Below are 20,980 nucleotides of genomic sequence, written 5' to 3'. Positions count from 1 at the left end.
CTCCGGTTTGTATAGGTAGGAAAAATACAAATTGTGTTAAATTTGTTGTTTATTCCTACGCGAATGCAAACTTCCAAGTCATTTACACGGGAGTCATCCATAGAAGGGAGGAAATTTCTGTGAAGTTAAGAGATATTGTATACCCTTCCACTCTGATAGATACAGTTATTATACTATAAGTAATAGCAAGAGTTCAAAGCAAATAATTAGTGAACAGTATAGCTGGCTCAGAAAGAGACAAGACCATACGTTCGATTCTAAGAATAAACTTCCTTTCCGGGGGTTGAAGTCTCCATAGAGGTAAGAGGTATACCTCTCCTCTCTGATAAATACAATTTATAAGTAATAGCAAGATATTAAAGTGAACCATAAGTGAACAGTATAGCTGGCTCGTAAAGAGGCAACAGCTTTCGTTCAATTCTAAGAATAGAAACTCTTTGTCACAGGTTAGGAGATATGAACATAATAAGAATAAAATTTCAATACATTATCAAATTCAAGGCATACTTACTTGCATTAGAGTGAAAACCAATGGAAGGCTTCAAGTCCAATCAAGATTACCATCTGCCTATGTGTCCATTATACCATTATAATGCCAAGAATAAATGAAGCCTGAGATAAGAACAGTTACGTGTCACGTGATAGCTGATAGTTAGATTATTTGCTGAGCTGCAACCATAATGCCTATGGATAGGGTGTCTAAAGGCCTGTTAGTGCCATCTTTAAGATAATGGTCGTAATTGGTGGTTTGTCCCTTCCATACAACAACTTTGAGGACTTGTACTGCAGAGTGGGTTATGCCGAACGCTAAGGTTGGAGCAAGTCCACATATGCTGTATCATGTGCTCGAGGCCCCCCCCCCATAGTAACGCTTCCCCTGGGCATGTATAGGCTGTCATGATAGTTTCTCTTAACCAGAAAGAGATAGTTTTTCTAAAACCTTTCTTTTGGAACGGCCAGAGCTCGCAAACAAATTGGAAATATTAGGTCCAAGATATTTTGTTCTTATCCGAAATCTTACACTGCTCTTACAGGACACTGTAACTTATAATTCAGGTCATCAGATATCTCTTGCGAGATAAGATTGTGAAAGTGTCAGTTCTGAGACTATTTTTAACTGGATTCCGAGTTTTGGTCCCTAACTCAGAGAATGGTAAATCTGACAGGTCCACTGATGTCATGTGTTTGAGGGGAGGTCCGGTGATGCTTCCCATGAGGGTAGTGAGGTACGGTGATGCTTCCCATGAGGGTAGTAAGTTTTCATGTTAGGTCTTGACCAATAGGGTGATCATGGCCAGGATGAAGAACTTTGCTTCTAATCTGTGGACACAGTATTGAAAGGGATACATAGTATCCCTGGACCGAGGGATCGAAGCTTGGTGTTCAACAACGGGCTTCTTGAGAGACAAGATCGTGAAAAAGTCCAACTGGAATTTACCTGAGTCTAGTTTCTCAATATCAAAATGGGAATAAGGTATCCCCCAAAAATATAGTTATATCTGAATTGGGCTTCTGGGTAATAAAACCCTAGTAGTTGACTTATTTTCCTTTGCCGAAGAAAAATGAAAGGGTCATATCCCTGACTTAAACCTTCATGTCTGGTATCGTGATGATAATCTTGGGAGATTACAAGCCCCTCCCTCTCATATCTCAATAGGAGGATGGGTTTTGTTCTCCATGGAGACAGGTCTGCCCTCTTGAAACCCCCGTAATGAAGGTGCCGAGTGTTCTTCTGAGGAGGAAAGTTCTAGCTATCTAAATTGAGGACCTGCTTCAAGATCCAGAATTGGATATAAAATTCCATGACGGACACCGACCTTTTCCTCAAAATTGTCAAACAGTCCATCTTCCGGGAGAAGTAGTCTTGAAAAAGCTCAAAACTCTTGAATAACCCCGCGTATTAAGGGTTCTAGTTATCTGAATATTCCTTGTTCTGTTAACTGAATTCTTCCCAGGGAAGACATCAGTTAGACTCCTATTGGGACTTGTCAAGCAAATTTACTGTTACTAAGTCTGAGAGGGATTGCCTACAGCTCTCTCTGTTTGTTTAGGGGGTCTTCTCAGGGTTACTGTGAGAAGTTCCAGTACCAAGGACTATTCTCTTCTACATGAGAAGTTGTGGAGTCCATCTGACTCCCTTGGATCTCATGGTCTTATATTCGGGAGTCAAGCGAGATTGCAGGAGTCCAGACTTTCTCCTGGATACTGAAGGACATCGACCATTCTCGTAGTATTGGTGAAAAAAGTGGCTAATAAGTTATCTAATAAAATTAAACGATCCATAAGAGGAAACTATTTAAGGCCAAGCTTTTCTTGTTAGGAAGTATGGAGTACATTTACTTCTTATCACCATGCTTGATTCCTAATTATAGTTAGTGATAACCGTTTTACAATCAGTGATAGTGTTGACCATTCTCCACTCAATGGTGACTTAATCCATGAGGGGGACATCTGGTCTAGGCTCATTCATAAATCTCCATTGCTAGGCAGCCTGGCAGGAGTAAGGGCGTATCTTTTAGCTCTAAATGTCCTTTATCAGGGAGATGTCTTCTTCTTTATCTTTCCCCGAGAGGCTTCATAGACACTCTAGAATTGTGTTCTAACTGTAGAATGGGAAAGACAGGAGGTCAAACATTTATGGAAAGCAAAAGATACCTCTCACAGGGGAGGAGTTCTGCTTACTCCTAGTGCTCTTGACCCTTAACACCACTCAAACTGAGGATACCATCGTATTTAGATGAGACATCTCTTCTCAGAATGGGTAAATAATTTCTACGGAGAAGTCGAGAGGGGTTCCAGCAAATTGTCATTGTTGAGCAGGAAAATGGCTCCTCTGAGAGGCGTTCTGCCATATCCGAAATGTCTGGTCTTGAGGAAGTTCATCCCTACTAAAAGAAAATGGGCTGGGACTCTGTTTACGGCTGGTTTCTGACAGTCACCTAGTTGGGCTGGCTCCATTCCAGATTCTTTGGAATAAAAGGCCCCATATTTCAAAAACCCAATGTTTCTTTTATGATTTTGTGTCAGCACAGGGGTATGGGGTTTGAAATAATCTTCTTCTCAAAAGGTAGTATCTTAAAGATCTTCCTTTAGATAGACCTGGCATGGGCTCAAGATCTGATATCCTACTAGAAGCTTTGGGGTAACAATCGGCCTGAATATCTAATAGATATTTTCATACCTACTAAATATAAAAGAGAGGGAAGGGATCCAAAAGAATGCTCACCTCCCACAGGTTTGGCAACCAATACTACAAGGCTGAGGGAACTGAAGGCTCAAACCAGGTTCCTTCCCTGCCCCTAGCCATTATTAGGATACTCTTGCAAAAGAAGAGGTCTAAGACTGGGGGCTAATTACTTTAGATTACAATCCTCAACAAAATAGGTAGTGGAGACGTAATCTATACTAAGAGTTAGAACTGTCTTTGGCATGTTAGAGGTAAAGATGGCAGCTTCGAGGACCTACTGACATTGAGTGTTCTATTGCTGAGACTTGTATATTCAGAAAGTCTATCTCTAGTCTGGTTTAAAAGCGTCACATTGAATCTGTGTCTGGGGCTTTGAGATTGAGTGATAATAGAGTTAATAGCGCACTGTTTATTACCAGTGTGTGCACAAGGAGGCTCATCCAATCCACCCAAACGATGAATGAGGCTCCTAATCTTAATGAAGTGTGAGGCTTTTGAGCCTGGCATTGGAACCTCAAGGGGGTTTATATTAGCAGAGCTGGTACTCACGCGTGCATAGAGGTTCTCCAAAGAGTCAATAATTGTGATGTCATAACTTGGTTGTTCCGTTTTAATGGTAACTGAGTTCTTAACTCTTCCTTGGACATCCTTCCTTTGGCTTATGTCATTTATATTGTTATGGGAATTGGAGGCAGAGAAGGAACAGGAGGAGTCCAGCTCACTCCTGTTATAAAAACGTTTGCCTCTGGCAACTGAGTGTGAGGTGGGAAAATTGAACTCTCTCTCCCGGTATATGAGTCGAGAGAGTTATAAAAATTCTGCCACAAAAAATGCCTGCGACGTGGGCCACGTCTACGTCATGTAGCGAACATCAATTCATCTGTGTCAGATGGGGGAGTGACTCATGGGAAGGGGGAAACTTTCTTCGCCCCTTATCTGCTTTCTGTACCTGCAAGGAATTATCTACATGAAATAAAATGGCGTTTGATTTTAGAATTATGAACATTAGGCCAGGAGCTAGTGTGTGACCAATCATGTTAATTTATAGATTTGCCATTATCATTAGACAAAAGGTTGCTATCAGTGTAAGTCAAGTCTTTGTCATTCTGTGTTCTAGCAAGAAATTTGTAAAGCTCCGGGTAAACTTTAAAGTAATGGGGTGAGAATATATCACCCCCTCTGGGGTGTATTGATTTTAGACTACCTTGTGGTGCTTGTGTAGTTACATATTGAGCTTTAGGTAGTAGGTTGGCTAGGGCACCAGCCACCCATTGAAATACTACCGCTAGAGAGTTATAGGGTCCTTTGATTTGCCACACAATACTACATTGGATCCTTCTCTCTGGTTATGGTTCATTTTCCTTTTGCCTACACATTCACCAAATAGTCTGGTCTATTCTTTACAGATTGTCCTCTGTCCTTATACACCTTACAACATTGAGATTACCAAACTATTCTTTTTCACCCAAGGGATTAACTACTGTACTGTAATTGTTCAGTGGTTACTTTCCTCATGGTAAGGGAGGAAGAAGAGACTCTTTAGTTATTGTAAGCAGCTCTTCTAGGAGATGGACACTCCAAAATCAAACCATTGTTCTCTAGCCTCTAGTCTTTGTACCATGGTTTTCCATACTCTTGGGTTAGAGTTCTCTTGCTTGAGGATACATTTGGGCACACTACTCTATCTTATTTCTCTTCCTCCTGTTTTGTTAAGTTTTCATAGTTTATATAGGAAATATTTATTTTAATGTAGTTACTGTTCTTAAAATATTCTATTTTCCCTTGTTCCCTTTCCTCACTTGGCTATTTTCCCTGTTAGGGCCCTGGGCTTATAGCATCCTGCTTTTCCAACTAGAATTGTAGCTAATAATAATAATAATAATAATAATAGCATTGCTAAGTTGCGTAGGAATACTCTTACACGTCAAAATGGTGGTGCGTTTTGTGACGTTAACATATTTGGGAGTGACAACCCATTTAGCCCGGTTTGTTTGCCCAAGAGGAGTTACCTCACACGTTGGGATGGTGGCACGTACAGTGACGTCATCACTCATAGATACAGCGGCTTGTTCATACATCTTATTCTGAAGTTTCAGCATGGCTGAATTGTTAATAGTTTGAATAAAGGGTAAAACAGGATTTGTTAAACTCAACTTTGCTGTGTTATTGGGCTTAGAAGGAGACAGAGCAGCTTGGCAATACCAAGTCTTGGGGGTGAACACTTCTAAAGCGGTCTGACTACCTTCTTGATAAAGACAGGAACGAGGAAATCTTTTCACAGCTCTAATAGGAGATACTTCCAATAGAAGAAAGATCTTAGCTGCATAATCTGACATGTATGGATCTCCCCTCAACACACTCGTAGGGGGTAGGGAGATCTAAAGCTTCTTGTCCTTCTTTAGCTCCCAAGATTCGTGAAACGATATCCCCTGAGCAGAATATCATTCTGTGCTCTAACAATTGCACTTCTCTCTAGATAATCTCATGCTTATTATTCATGCCCATAATGCCCCTGTTAGGGCCACCCCTGGGACTTTTCAAGGAGGATGCCTCAACCTGGTTGAATTGCAGAGAAAAGTTGTTACGCATTAAACTATTAGCATATTATTTGTCGTCATTGATGATTTAGGATGAGTTGTCAATTTGTCCTGCGCGCGAAGAAATTTCATCAGCTGCAGAAATAGCGGTGTGTGTGGTGGCGTTATCACTCGCAGTAATGGCGGCGTGTACAGCTTCATCTGACTGAATCATAAAAAGTGGTAGTCTCCTTTTTTGTCCTACTCGTCTTCCTTACTCTAATAGGCATGGAAGGAGAGGGTAAATTAAGAGGAATGCATACTTTTGATAAGTTTTGGGGTGTGGAGGCAAGTTACGCAGTTCGACCACCTATCATAAGCCTCCAAAGAGTTCTTAAGACTCTCTAGAAGAGACCTGAGCTTAGGACCCCTATACTTACTTGGAAAACCTAGTTCATGAGAACATGATGGGAATTGCAATATTTCATCTTCAATCAAGGTTGCTTCGTGACTAAGGGAAAAGCTGTCTCAAATCAAGAGTCCCTTCAATGGGAATGTCTCTCTCGACAAGCATGTTCATTCTCCATAATCATGGCTATTGTGCTGAGACCTGGCTCAATGAAAGAATTTTCAATAAGTGCCGGCGCAAGGTTTCACTGTGTATAGTTGACACAATTCTGAATATTATGTGTGTCGTCTATTATAATTAAAAGTTTCAGGGAAATCAGTACATGAAAACTAAATGGAGGCTTCTGCCACACAGAAAGTGATTTGTCTCTAACTCCTGTTGGGCGGAGATGCAGTAGAGTAAAAATCTCGTTAAGTTTCCTGTGACGAGAAAAAATATCTCTTCCATTGGGAGGAATTTCACTCCCTATAGTGTTTACTTGGTGATCCCCTTGAACATCTCTTTGTCTAGGCAAGTGGGACTAAAAGTACAGTATGTATGTCTATGTCTGCCCATCTCGTAAGGATGCCACAATGGTCGGTATCCCGTCCTGGGTAAGAACGTAAATACCAAGATTTATTAGACATAAAGCACTCATTCGTAACTCAGAGATAATGAATAGTAACCCAAGTGATTGTGAATAAAAAAAAGACGCAAGTCATTAGCACTGCACACTAAAAGGGTAAGCGAGCTGAATGCAAGAGGCTCGATCGTAGAGAGGAAGTGAGAGCATAAGCTCTTTACTTCACGGAATTCACGACCAGCAGTAATGAGGCGATGTAGGTAAGGGGACCCTTAACACATACGCATGCACTGTGGTTGCCTAGCAATGAAGCATGGGGCAATCAAACTAATTTTCTTTGATTGGCCAGTCATAAAAAAAACAGTACTAGCAGTACCCCATATAAATGACTCGGAAGTTTGTATCTGCGTAGGAATGAATTAGTAATTCATATTTTGACATAGTGTTACAAGTTTTCTGGAAGCAAATAAGTAAACTAATATTGCAGCAACATAATATAGTTATGCAAATATTGAAAATTTACAGGAAGAGAGAGTCCAACAGAAAGTACAAAACTATTGCACTATGATATTAAACATTTGAAGTAAAACTTGTAGCGAACCTTTCTTTTTGTGTTGTGGCTCATTCCAAGGTTGAACTTCGACTGTGCCAAAAATAAGGTAGATTATACAGCAAATCACATATGTCGCGGCAGATATGCTGAATACAGTACGCCAAGCACTTAGCGTTTGCTGTGAATGACAAACGGAGAATGAAACCTTATGTCATAAAAAAGAAAAAAAAAATATTTCAACCCTTCCAGCACTATTAGTCATATTTTACGGCTGATTTTTCTACTCCCTTTGGCACCATTGGAAGTATTTCATGTTCAATTTTGACAAGTTTTTCCTCTTTTATTATTTTAATTTATGAAAGTTTCTTAAAATATGTAAAATTATATATCAATGATATCATTATTTTCATTTATGAAAGTTTCACAAAATATGTTAAATTATATATCAATGATATTATTTTCATTTATGAAAGTTTCACGAAATATGTAAAATTATGTATCAATGATAAGGAAATTTATTCACCTATATGATACAAAGTGTTTTAAAGTTCTATCTTTAATAGAGTCTTTGCTAAGATTAGTTAAGAAAAATTTTAAAGAAGGGCCTAGACTAGAGCTTGAGTGCCAAATTATTTGTTGAGAGTTTGGTGCTAAAAGGGTTGAAGTATTCCCCATAGATTATCAGACATCAACTTACCAGAACTTGTTACATAGCGTTATTAACATTTTGGTAGCCATTTAAAAAAGAAAAAAAAAATCCTGACAAATCTCTTAATTAGATAAGTTTAAATTCCAAGTTATTTTAAGTCTGATATTAATTGTATTTTCTTTTAGCTTAAGGTTAGTGTCTTGAATAGTTTACTGTAAGTTATGCTTTAGGGTGTTACTTATCAGATTTTGAAATTCATCAAAGGGTTAAACCAACAAAGCATGGGGTAGCTGAGAGTTTACTTAGTGTTTCCACAAGTGGGATTACCTCCTTTTGACTCGACCAAACATTTACATCGCAATGAAGATTTCTTTATCTAAATTTCAGAAATTAAAAAGTTTGCCAGCGATGGGAAGCTAATTTGTCTAAGCTTTTGGAAAACTCGAGATTAGTTATCATTTTACATTTTTGTCTGGTATTTTTACCAAAAGATTTATTAAATACTTCTGTCTTATGATTTTCTTTATTTTGTTGAAAGTAACTATGAAGATTACTGCTGACATTCGGACAATAAGAATGAATTTCTGATAATCCCAAAACTAACGCGCATTAACAAATAATAAAAACTCAGAAAATCTAATAATATCAGAAGGCTTTATAGTCATGGCTGATTCAGACATTTCCTTACATTTCCAGTTGTAATGGACCCCGTAATGAATGGCGCTACTATTCCTGCCACTGAACCAACTGAATTGGTTATGCTCTTTAGAAGCGCAGTCAAATTAGGGGCTATTTCTTGCTCAGTAATGTCTGCCCCACTGTTAGAGGCTGAGTTTACCCCAACAGAAATACAGAGGCAGACGACTGCTAGCGTAGAGTTGCAGTCCACAAAGCAAATGGCGATTAGGGCTGCTGCTGGACCAAACATGGCTGAGGAAGACACAAATGATTTTAGTATTTTCTATAGGTAAATTTTCATGAATTTTGTTAGGATAGATATTTTCAAATAAAAATTAGAGCTAAGGAAAGAATAGGTTGGCTTAAAGTTATATTAGATAAAGAGAAAGGCTTAGAATTAGCTAATGGATTTTCCTGTAAAAGGAAGGAAGATATAAGATATGTGAAAAGACAGATTTCAGAGACTTCAAACCCTTGTTGGGGTAAAACGCAAAATAATGTTGTAATACTTGAGAAACTCGTATGACAGGTAAAATGCAAAGTCCTGTAAGATAAAATCTATCACTGAAATAAGATATCAAAGTAACAGCAATTTTACAGATCCCTATTTCTTTGTCTTATTGTTTCTATCATTTATCAATAAATATTATTTCTGTCAGAATCTACGAGTTGTTTATTTTTTTCTTTGAACCTCCCTTGTTCATGTTGCATCTCTTTAGAAGCTCAGATTTATCAACATCTATAATAAAATTTCTATTTCCCATTTCATTTCCTTCCAAGCAGCTTATGCTTTCAGTAAAATAGTGCGACTTTTAGCGCCAAACGCCAAGAACCGAATCTGTAGTATGTTAGTCTCTGTCTTTTCAGTGTTTTTGCCACAATAGTTTGACTAAGCATCCCTCTTCCAGATTGTTTCAAGTTTAGTCTCTTAGACGTTTAAATATGCCTTCCTCTGGATTTGTAAGCAACTACTGTGTAGATTATTTACTGTAATTGTTTCTGGGTGTTACGGTCAGCTATATCAAAAGTACATTATTTAAAATCTATTTCAATTTCTTATTTATTCAATAACTGATTCAGTATAGGAAATAGCAAAATAGTAACAGTGAAAGAAAATAATAGCCAGCGAACACAACAATAACTATATTTACTGATAATGATAGTATTTACAATATTTTACAAGATTCATAAAATACTCCCAGTTCACCAATTGATATCAATTTTACAGAAATTGTTAAAAGCAATATAGGGCTAAGATTAGTCTCTATGATACGAAACTCTGATGACGACAAGAAACGACGAATTCCCAAAAGTTAGCAGAATATCCAGAATGCAATTTCAGGTGTAAAAGATGTAATCAGAAACAGCTTGGCACCATCCACCCGTTGAGATACTACCGCTAGAGAGTTATTGGGTCCTTTGACTGGCCAGACAGGACCACATTGGATCCCTTTCTCTGGTTACGGCTCATTTTTTTCCCTTGCCTACACATACGCTGAATAGTCTGGCCTATTTTATACTCATTCTCCTCTGTACTCATACACATAACAACAATAAGTTACTTAACAATTTTCCCTCTTAAAGGTCTAACTGCGGCACTGTAATAGTTCAGTGGTTACTTTCCTCTTGGTAAGGTTAGAAGAGACTCTTTAGCTATGGTAAGCAGCTCTTCTAGGATAAGGAAACTCCAAAATCAAATCATTGCTCTCTAGTCTTGGGCAGTGCCATAGCCTTTATACCATGGTCTTCCACTGTCTTGGGTAGAGTTCTCTTGCTTGAGAGTACACTCTGGAACAGTATTCTATCCTATTCCTCTTCCTATTGTTATTTTGAAGTTTTTATAGTTTATAAATGAAAGATTTATTTTAATCTTATTCTTAAACATCTCGAAGCTTATTTCCCTATTTCTTTTCCTCACTGAGCTATTTTCCCTGTTAGAACCCTCGGGCTTATAGCATCCTGCTATTCCAGCCAGGATTGTAGCTTAGCGAGTAATAATAATAATGGTACTGGTGATATTCGATCTTCCGAAAATTCCTTATCTTCTCTAAATTTCAGCAGCGTTATTAAAGAAATAGATATGCTGAGTCACGACAAGTGTCACAAGTTGTCTTGACAAGAGCAGATGTAAATTCCGACATGGTTAGTGTTAGTTTCTCCTCCCTAATTCTTCATCCATTCGAAAGTTCATGGAGAAACTACAGTATATCACGTAATGCGCAATAGAAGGAAATCTACATTTTCGAGAATCTACCAACAACCCATGTTGTGGAATACAACAATTCCTTTGAGTTACAAATCATTACAATGTTTTTATCTTAATATTAACATTTAATATTGCCAAATAGAAATTTTCATAGTTCTTATATCGTGGATTAGATGAATTTAATCTACATTTAACATGGAGATTATGATCCACATTCTCTTTGTACCTTTTGAAGTTCCACTGATTCAACTACCTGATTAGTAAGATCATTGCACAACTTGGTCACGGCTGAAATAAGACTTTTAGAATAATGTGTTTTATTGAGCCTTATGGGGGAGAAGCCCTGGCTATTAGAATTAACTTCATGCTTAGTATAACGAACAGGATAGTACTGTCTAGGAAGATGTGAATGCAGAGGATGGTCAAAATTAGGAAAAATCTTATGCAATATACATAACGAACTAATTGAACGACGGTGGCAGAGAATAATATCTCGATCAAGAATATAAAAAAATTAATAGCCTATAAGGCACTGTCCAACAAATTAGGATGAGATTCATCCGCTGAAGACGAGATGGGAGAACAATATTGATACAAGGCAGAATGAAAGAATGAAAACATTTCTTCAGAAGAGATTGATCACTGAAAAGTTTAAAAGAATTTCTCAATAAGCCAATTTTTGTGCAATTGAAGAAGAGACAAACCGAATGTGTTTCTCAAAAGAAAATTTGCTATCAAGAATCACGCCATCCAGTTAAAAAAGAAAATATCAACTCAGAGATCCAGATGTTGAGGAGCCTCTGTCCTTGACCTAATTACAATCATACTTTGAGTTTAGTTAGGGATCTACTTCATACCCCATATTTAGCACCATGCAATATTTTTAGATTATCTATTAAGGGATTCAGCAATCCCAGATCTATATTCTGGAGATGGCATTGATACAAAGAGAGTAGCATTATCTGCATAGGCAACGAGCTTATTTTCTACACCAAATCACATTATGTGTATTTAGTATAAAAAGAAATGGGCTAAAAACACTACTCTGAAGAACACCAGACATCTTATTCCTATATTCAGCATGGTGCCCATCAACAACAACGTTCTGCAACCTATTTCTTGAAAACTCGATAATGATGCTAAGTAAAGGCCCACTCACTCCCAACTGTTTGAGATTGAAAACTAGGTCCTCGTGATTAACATGGTAAAAGGCAACACTAAAATTAAAGGCAATCATACAAACTTCCTGACCACAATCAGGGGATTTCTGTACAGTATTGGAGATTGTAAAAAGGGCATAACATGCTCCAAGACCTTTAAGACCCTGCTACATAGTGCTTGGCACTACCCAAGACTAGAGAATAACGGTTTGATTTTGGAGGGTCCTTCTCCTAGAAGAGCTGTTTACAATAGCTAAAGAATCTATTCTACCCTTACCAAGAGGAAAGTATACCACTGAACAATTACAGGGCAGTAGTTAACTCCTTGAGTGAAGAAGAATTGTTTGGTAACCTCAGTGTTGTCAGGTGTATAAGGACCGAGGAGAATGTGGAAAGAATAGGTCAGACTATTCAGTTTATGTAAAGGTAGAGGAAAAATGAGCTGTAACCAGAGAGAGGGATCCAATGTAGTACTGTCTGGCCAGTCAAATGACCCAATAAACCTCTAGTAGTAGATCTGAAAGGGTGGCTGGTGCTTTGGCCAAACTGATACCCTTGTTACTGATCTTAAAGGATTTTGCATTTATAATTCAATACTTTTCATATATAGTTTATTTATTTCCTTTGCGCGTTTGGCTATTTTCCTTGTTAGAGCCGTATGGCTTGTAACGTCCTACTTTTCTAACTAGGGTTGTAGCTTAGCTAATAATAATAATAGTAATAATAATAATAATAATAATAATAATAATGAATATAGGTTGTAGTACCTCTACTGCTGAAACCAGTCTTTTTGTTTGCAAATGCCCCACAACTCTCAAGTCAGAACATGCTCAGACAGGTAAACCAGTACGTAGTGTATCGTTTCTTCTTTCAAAATAGGAAGATCAGGATGAAATAAATGGAGAGAAAGAACCAGAATGTGGTGATATATCTCTGTTTCAATCCATACGTAGCCTTGCTGCTGAGGAATACTGTACCTAAACTTTTTGCCAGGGCACCAGCCACCCATTGAGATACTACCGCTAGAGTGTTATGTTGTCCTTTGACTGGCCAGACAATGCTACATTGGATCCTTCTCTCTGGTTACGGTTCACTTTCCCTTTGCCTACACGCACACACACACACCGAATAGTCTGGCCTTTTCTTTATAGATTCTTCTGTGCCCTCAAACACCTGACAATACTGAGATTACCAAACAATTCTTCTTCACTCAAAGGGTTAACTACTGCACTTTATTTGTTCATTGGCTACTTTCCTCCTGGACAGGGAAGAAGAGACTCTTTAGCTATGGTAAGCAGCTCTTACAGGAGGAGGACACTCCAAAATCAAACCATTGTTCTTTAGTCTTGGGTAGTGCCATAACCGTTGTACCATGGTCTTCCACTGTCTTGGGTTAGAGTTCTCTTGCTTGAGGGTACACTCGGGCACAGTATTCTATCTAATTTCTCTTCCTCTGATTTTGTTAAAGTTTTTATAGTTTATATAGAAAATATTTATTTTAATGTTACTGTTCTTAAAATGTTTTTTTTTCTTTGTTTCTGTTCCTCACTGGGCTATTTTTTCCTGTTTGGACCCTTGGGCTTATAGCATCCTGCTCTTCCAACTATGGTTGTAGCTTAGCAAGTAATAATAATAATAAGTTTCATAACCCTTTGAGGATCCGATGATGCCCTTCTTATATACAGTAATCCCAAGTACACTGCTGATGCATTTAGTGCATCATCACAATTCATATTTTGAAGAGATATTCACTAAACATTGTGGCATCATGCAAGGAAAATGAGATTTGCATCTGAATGAGGGCAGGTGCTAGTCCTAATCGGAAATACATTTAGTATACCATTCCTGCGCATGTGCTGTTGCTATCTGAGTAACAGCACATGCGTAGGAATGGTCAAGGCCATCAAGATTTAAATTATTTTCAATGATCTCTCTTGTTTACATAAAATTGTTTCAGATTGGGCTTCCAAAAGTGTACCAGTTTTGTGTGTTTTTGTGATTAAAAGGAGGAAACAGATGTTTTTTTCACAGTGGTTGGGACAGTTTCGGCGGCACATGAATATTAATTAATTTCTCCATATTTTTGCTCTGTTTTGGATATAGACAAGATTGATAAAATAATGCTATGAGGTCTTTTTCTAAGAATACTAAAGTTACCTCCTTTAAGCCAACGGGTTCAACCTCATTGATGTTTTGCCAACAAATCCCTTCCGTAACAGCTGTAGAATATCAGGATTCTGATCAAGTAGATGTTCCAAAAGAGTTGCCAACTAGAATGCTATGACGATCTTTTCCTGGAAATTCCAGTTGTAGAAAGGCTTTCCAACTTTTATCCCATTTATGAAAGGTGCGTCTTGATCCGTGGGTACTAGCTGTAATAAAAAAAGATTACTGCATTCCTCTATCTTCCAAGTCTCCCTTGTCAAAGAAGCCTATGCTTTATCTGACAGCAAAAGCTCATATTTTGAAACTAGAATTTGTGAATCTTCTGAAGAAAATTTTTATAAAAGAGGTCTCAAATTTTCTCCGGGGTTTTATAACCGGTGCCCAGTTGATAGTGACGTAATGATTATGGGTGACCTGAATGGTCATATGGGCAGCAACAGAGTACTTGGAGTAATAGGTGATTTTGGTCTTGGAGAACAGAATGCTGAAGGTGAAATGTTGGTTGATTTTGTGCAAGAAATAATTTAGCGATAATGACAAAAATTCTTCTAACATACGGCCTTGCATCAATATACCTGGTGCAGTTACAATAATGATTTGAGAATCTATGACCAAAAAAGTCAGAAAGATTTTATCATAACGTCCAGGAAAAGTTTCATAAAGAATGTAAAAGCTGTCCCGTGTATTTCATCAGATTCTGTTCATAGACAGACTCAGATGCACATTTACTCCCCACTTACATAAACAGACTAGAAAACCAAAATTGAAAACTGAAAACATTATAGAAAAAGCAAATGAAATAAAAGTTAGGTTTGAAGAGGAAAATAGATTTTATCCATGGTACCCAGGTAACTGAGTTTTGTGAATCATTTGAAGAAGCAATACATAAAATACTGAGGTCGTGGATATCACATCTGTAGAAGGAAGAAAGAAGAAAACTACCATGTGATGGAATGGAGATGTAAAATGAACGATAAGGGAAAAACAAAATAGCTTTCGATTATGGATGAAGAAAAGAACCCCTGAAAGGAGGAGAGGGTACAAGTTTTATAGAAACTTGGCAAATCTAATCAAAAGAGAACCCCAAAATGAAATGTGGAAGGGATAGGGGAGGAACTTCAAATTTACTTTGAAAGCACCAGGAAACTCTTTCAGGGCATGGCAAGAAAATATAGAGCTAGAGAAACCACAGAAAATCTATCATCAATCAAACTAAAAACGGTGAGCTCCTCACACATCTTAATGATATCAACAACAGATGGCCTGAGCAGATGCAGTAACAGAAGCTGAAATTGTTATAGAAGTTGATACGCCACATGAATATTAAATTACATTGGAAGAAGTAAGATTGACATTGAAATCAATGAAAAATGATAACTCACCTGGACCTGACACCATTACAGAAGAAGTGATAAAAGCTGGTGGAGAGATGATTGAATGCCTCCATATTCTGTACAATATTGCTTTCAATTCTGGCATGGTTCCTGCTGATTGGAATTTATCTTATACTTGTATTTTCTTCAAAAAAGGAGACCCAACTGAGTATAAGAACTATGTAGGAATATCAATTATGAGCCATATTAGTAAAATCTATGAAGGAATTTTAGAGAGAAAAGTGAGACTGATAGTAGAGCACAAGCTATGCAGAGTCAGTGCGGCTTCAGACCAGGATGGGGCACAGTAGATCAGATATATGCTTTAAGAATCTTCTGGGAAAAGAAATGGTAATTTAATCAAGAGCAACATCTATGCTTTCTCGGCCTTTAGAAAGCTGTTGACAGAGTCCCACAACAACTTTGGGAAGTACTACAAGAGTATGGGGTCCCTGAACCAGTTCTAGAAGCAATCAAAAGTACCTATAAAGATCAGATGAGTACTGTAGCTGGTGGAGAAGCTCTTTTTAACATCAGTACTGGTGTAAGGCAGGGTAGTGTATTCTCCACCATTCTCTTTATTGTTTACATAGATAAAGTCATATACCAAATAGACCAGAGGAACGAACTTACATGAAGAGAGTTTTGGGAATGCTGATGATATTGTATAGGTCACCGGTAGCAAAGAAAGTTCAGAAAATAAAATGAGACTATTATATTATACTTTAACCCAGCAAAGATTAAAATGAAACTACACAAAAACAGAATGTATAGTTGTAGGACGCAACCAAAATGATGAAAAATGATCATTGGCCTCTGCTACCATCAGATGAAATAATTCATATACATACCTGTACACCTGTGAAGTGTAATAAATTCAGACGGAAAAATAGAGCCAGAAATTAACGATCAAATAGCTAAAGATAGTCAGAATGTAGGTGTAATGTATCCGCTATTTAGAGATAGAAACATCCCAAGAAAGGTGAAACTATTGATGTCCAACTCAATCCTGAAGCCCATACTCCTGTAGGGTTGTGAGACATGGGTCCTGACAGAAAAACTGAAGTCTAAAATTCAAGCTGCTGAAATGCATGCCCTACTTCTAATCTTTGGAGTAACAAAGAGAGAGAGAGGCTGTGAAACACCACTATAAGAGAAGCCTTGGAGTAGAACCAGTAATTTTGCAAATAGAAAAATGCCAGTTAAGATGCTTTGGCCATATACATGAATGCCTTAATATTGTGATGTACAGCGAACTGTGGAATGGGTTCCTGAAGGTAGAAGATAACGGGGAAGACAGATTGAGATGGAAGGATGGCATAAATAAGGTTCTTGAAAGATCCAGCATGGAATACAATGACGCTATAGATATATGTAGGACGGCTTGGAATCAAGACAAACAATAAGGAATCTCTCAACCGACAGACAGAAGTCTAACAGGCGTTTGGATGATCAGGTGAGCATTCCTAGTCCACAAAACTTCAGGGGCTGGAAACTAATTCTAGATGTATTGACCCCCAACAAGTCTACAATTCTTACAAATTTTTCGACAGTTCTAAGAACGATAAAGAAAAAAGATTGGATGTTTTTGATAGACTTATCAGATGCATATTTAAATATTCCTGTTCATCCCAATTTAAGGAAATACCTTTGTTTCATCTACAGGTTAAGTATTTATTAATTCAAGTGCCTATGTTTGGGTCTCAGGATGGTCTCTCAGGTGTTCACCAGGATTAAGTGTTTTTGATACTTACAAGATTGGCTAATTTTAAGCCATTTGCTAAAAGGGATCCAGATTCAGAAAGTGTCATTGCTCAGGTTGCTAGATCGGTTGGGATCCTGGTCAATTTCAAGAAGTATTTTCTGGCTCCTCTTCAGACGATTCTTTATTTGGTAATGATATTAGCGCCAGTTTCTTCTTGTGTTTCTTAGTCAGAGAAAAGGATTCAATTATTTCTTTTTTTGTAGCAAAAAGTTCAAGATATTGAGGCCCATGTCAGTGCTGAAGTGCATGAGTTTCCTAGGGGACCATTGCTTCTTTAGAGAAAATTTCTTCTTATGAGACGTCTAAAGATTTGGGTTTCCCAATTTCATCTCGATCTACATTGGGACAGGATAAACGATCTAGACACAAGGTCTACTCCAGTGATGGAAAATCAACTTCAGCTGCTGAGCTGGTGGGCTGTTACAATTGGTTATCTCTAGGAGTTTCTTTGGAAATGAAGATCCCAGACCATGCTGTGTTCCCAGATGTTTCATAGAAAGGAAGTGAAGTGACCAGAGTAATTTTATTTGTCACTAAAATGGATTTCCCAAGAGACGACTTTCAATATTGATAACTGCTTAGAGCTCCTAGCAGTATTTAAGAATCTTGATGGTCAAGAGCCATTGGTGGTAGGAAAGAATTTGGAGGTATTTTCAGACATGACAACATTGGCATATATCCGAAACCAAGGTCACAATCCCCACACCAGATGATGGTGGTGTTAATTTACACAAATTTGAGAGGGATAAGTCTTCTTCCTAAGCTTATTCCGGAGAAATTAAACATCTTAGCAGGTCAGTTAAGCAGGAGATACCAGGTTCTTTCAAACAAGTGGTCTCTTCATCCATCAGTATGTTTAGAAAATTTTCAATTAATGGGGTTGACTGTATGTAGACATGTTTGAGACGTCACTGAACCAAAAGGTAGAGGCGTTTTGTTCACCTGTTCTGGATCCCTTGGCATGGAAGATAGACGCCCTGTTACAAGACTGGTCACATCTGAATCTTAATACATTTCCACTGCTTGCCAAAAAGATCAGGATTTCTAAAAACAGCAGGATGACTCTAGTAGCTCCATTCTGGCCACATGGGAAAGTACTCTTAGATCTTTGGTCACTTTTGTTAAAGATTCCGAAAAGTTTGCTGTGTGAAACCAATTTAATTAGACAACAAATTTAAAAGAGGTGATTCACACAAACCCATCCATGCTACATTGGACTGCCTGGAGACTGTACCATATCCCCAGAAACAAAGTTTTTTGTAGCCATCTAGATTGCCTAACACAGCCTATTAATGATATTCTACCCCTATTCTGCATCAAAGGCCATGGAATGTCTATTTTGATTGGTGCAAATCTAGGAGTATATCGATGACGAGAATTTATACTTTCTCTTTTTTAAGATAATTAACTTTCTATAGTAGCTCTTAAGGAATCTGCTTAATTCTGCACTCGAGCATTTGGAATTAAATCCCTTCATTTCAAGAAATATAGTAGATGTATTTAGGGCTTTTGGTATTGAAGGGCCCCCTATAGTCAGATCTATTTATTGGAATTTAGATGTGGTTTTACAGTTTTTAAAAATATCGAAATTTGAATCGTTGGAAAATCTTTCACTTAAAGATCTCACGACTTTTTTTTTTTTTTTTAGCAGGTTTCTTCTAAACTCACAAGTGAACTGTAAGTCCTATCATTTAAGGTTGGATTTAGGGAACATAAGATGATTTTATCCCTTTTTCACATGCCGTTTTTAGTAATGAATAAGGACATAGCATCAGAAGATAAATTCATTTGTTTAGTAAGAGCTGTTTAGTATTATTTAGGAAAAACTATGAATAGAAGAGTGTTAGGGTACCCACTCTTTCATTGACTAAAAGTTCCATGTCATTTTATAGGTAGTAGGTTGGCCAGGGCAACAGCCACCCATTGAGATACTACTGCTAGAGAGTTATGTGGTCCTTTGACTGGCCAAATAGTATTACATTGGGCACTTTTCTCTGGTTACGGTTCACTTTCCCTTTGCCTACACATACACCGAATAGTCTGGCCTATTCTTTACAGATTCTGCTCTGTCCTCATACACCTAACAACACTGAGATTACCAAGCAATTCTTCTTGATCCAAGGGGTTAACTACTGCAACAGTGGCCACTTCCCTCTTGGTAAGGGTAGAAGAGACTCTTTAGCTATGGTAAGCAGCTCTTCTAGGAAAATCAAACCATTGTTCTCTTGTCTTGGGCAGTGCCATAGGTTCTGTACCATGGTGTTCACTGTCTTGGGTTAGAGTTCTCTTGCTTGAGGGTATATTCGGGCACACTATTCTATCTAATTTCTCTTCCTCTTCTTTTACTAAAGTTTTTATAGTTTATGTTGAAAATATTTATTTTTATGTTATTACTGCTCTTAGAATATTTCATTTTAATTGTTAATTACTTCTCTTATTTCCTTCTTTCCTTTCCTCACTGGGCTATTTTCCCTGTTGGAGCTCCTGGGCTTATAGCATCCTGCTTTAGCAACTAGGGTTGTAGCTTAGCAAGTGTTAATAAAAAAGAATAATAATTATAATAATAATATTAATAATAATAGTAAAGACTGTCACAGAAGAAGCCCCCAAAATATTGGATCCAAGTCTCATGAAAACCTTGAAGGTTTCATCATCGTCGTCATCATCTCCTACACCTATTTGACGCCAAGGGCCTTGGTTAGATTTCGCCAGTCGTCTCTATTTTGCACTTTTAATTCAATACTTCTCCATTCATCATCTCCTACTTTGCGCTTCATGATCCTCAGCCATGTAGGTAAGGGTTTTCCAACTCTTCTAGTGCCTTGTGGAGCCCAACTGAACGTATGGTTAACTAATCTCTCTTGGGGAGTGGGAAGAGCATGCCCAAACCATCTCCATCTACCCCACATCGTGATCTTATCCACATATGAGTAGTCTCTCTTATAGTTTTATTTCTAATCCTGTCCTGCCATTCAACTCCCAATATCCTTCTGAGGGCTTTGTTCTCAAATCGACTAAATCTATTAGAGATTGTTTCATTGTTATACCATGACTCATGTCCATAGAATAACACCGATCTCACTAAACTGATATATAGTCTGATTTTTATGTGTAATTTCAGGCGATTTGATTTCCAAATTTTACTTAACCTAGCTGTTGTCTGATTTGCTTTTTTCAATCTTTCACTAAACTGTAATTCTAAAGACCCTGTATTGGAGATTATAGTTCCTAAATACGTAAATCATTCTACCTCATTAATCCTTTCTCCTTCCAATGATATTCCATCCTCCATTGCATTCTTCGTTCTCATCATCTCTGTCTTTCCTCTATTTATCTTCAGCCCAACCTCGTGTGATATTTCATGCAGTCTGGTAAGCAAGCATTGCAAATCATGTGGTGTTCTGCCAACAAGGACAGCATCATGAGCATACTTTAGGTCTGCTAAATTCCTATTATCAATCCAGTCCAATCCTTCTCCGCCATCTCAGACTGTTCTACGCATAAAAAATCCATGATGCGGATAAACAACATGAGTGACAACACATTCCCTTAGAGTACTCAGCTGTTCACTGAAAATTCATTAACTTTGCACTTGCTATGCTCATGAACAGACTTAATCAAATTTACATATTTAAAGTAGGAACTCCGTAATATAGGTGGACTCCACAAAATCGGCCGGTGCACACTATCAAAGGCTTTTTTTTTTCCAACAAATGGCCATCAAAAGTGGACTTTTACATTTTCTAAATCCTGCTT

General features: G+C 37.8%; 1 protein-coding gene across 1 annotated transcript in view; it reads right to left on the bottom strand.

Annotated features, from left to right (window-relative positions):
- The window catches only part of LOC137656893 (putative inorganic phosphate cotransporter), a 61,819-nt gene that overhangs the window by 703 nt on the left and 40,136 nt on the right, over positions 1–20,980 (bottom strand). Inside the window, exons 9-10 of the mRNA XM_068391275.1 lie at positions 8,565–8,806; positions 7,276–7,405 (exon numbers count right to left, since the gene is read on the bottom strand). Of these exons, the coding sequence (XP_068247376.1) occupies positions 7,276–7,405; positions 8,565–8,806 (372 nt within the window). The remainder of the gene's footprint in view (positions 1–7,275; positions 7,406–8,564; positions 8,807–20,980) is intronic.

The sequence above is a fragment of the Palaemon carinicauda genome, chromosome 17 (assembly GCF_036898095.1).
Source record: "Palaemon carinicauda isolate YSFRI2023 chromosome 17, ASM3689809v2, whole genome shotgun sequence".
NCBI lineage: Eukaryota > Metazoa > Arthropoda > Malacostraca > Decapoda > Palaemonidae > Palaemon > Palaemon carinicauda.
The sequence above is the reverse complement of the archived record's forward strand: the minus strand, read 5'-3'. Positions and strand labels throughout refer to the sequence as shown.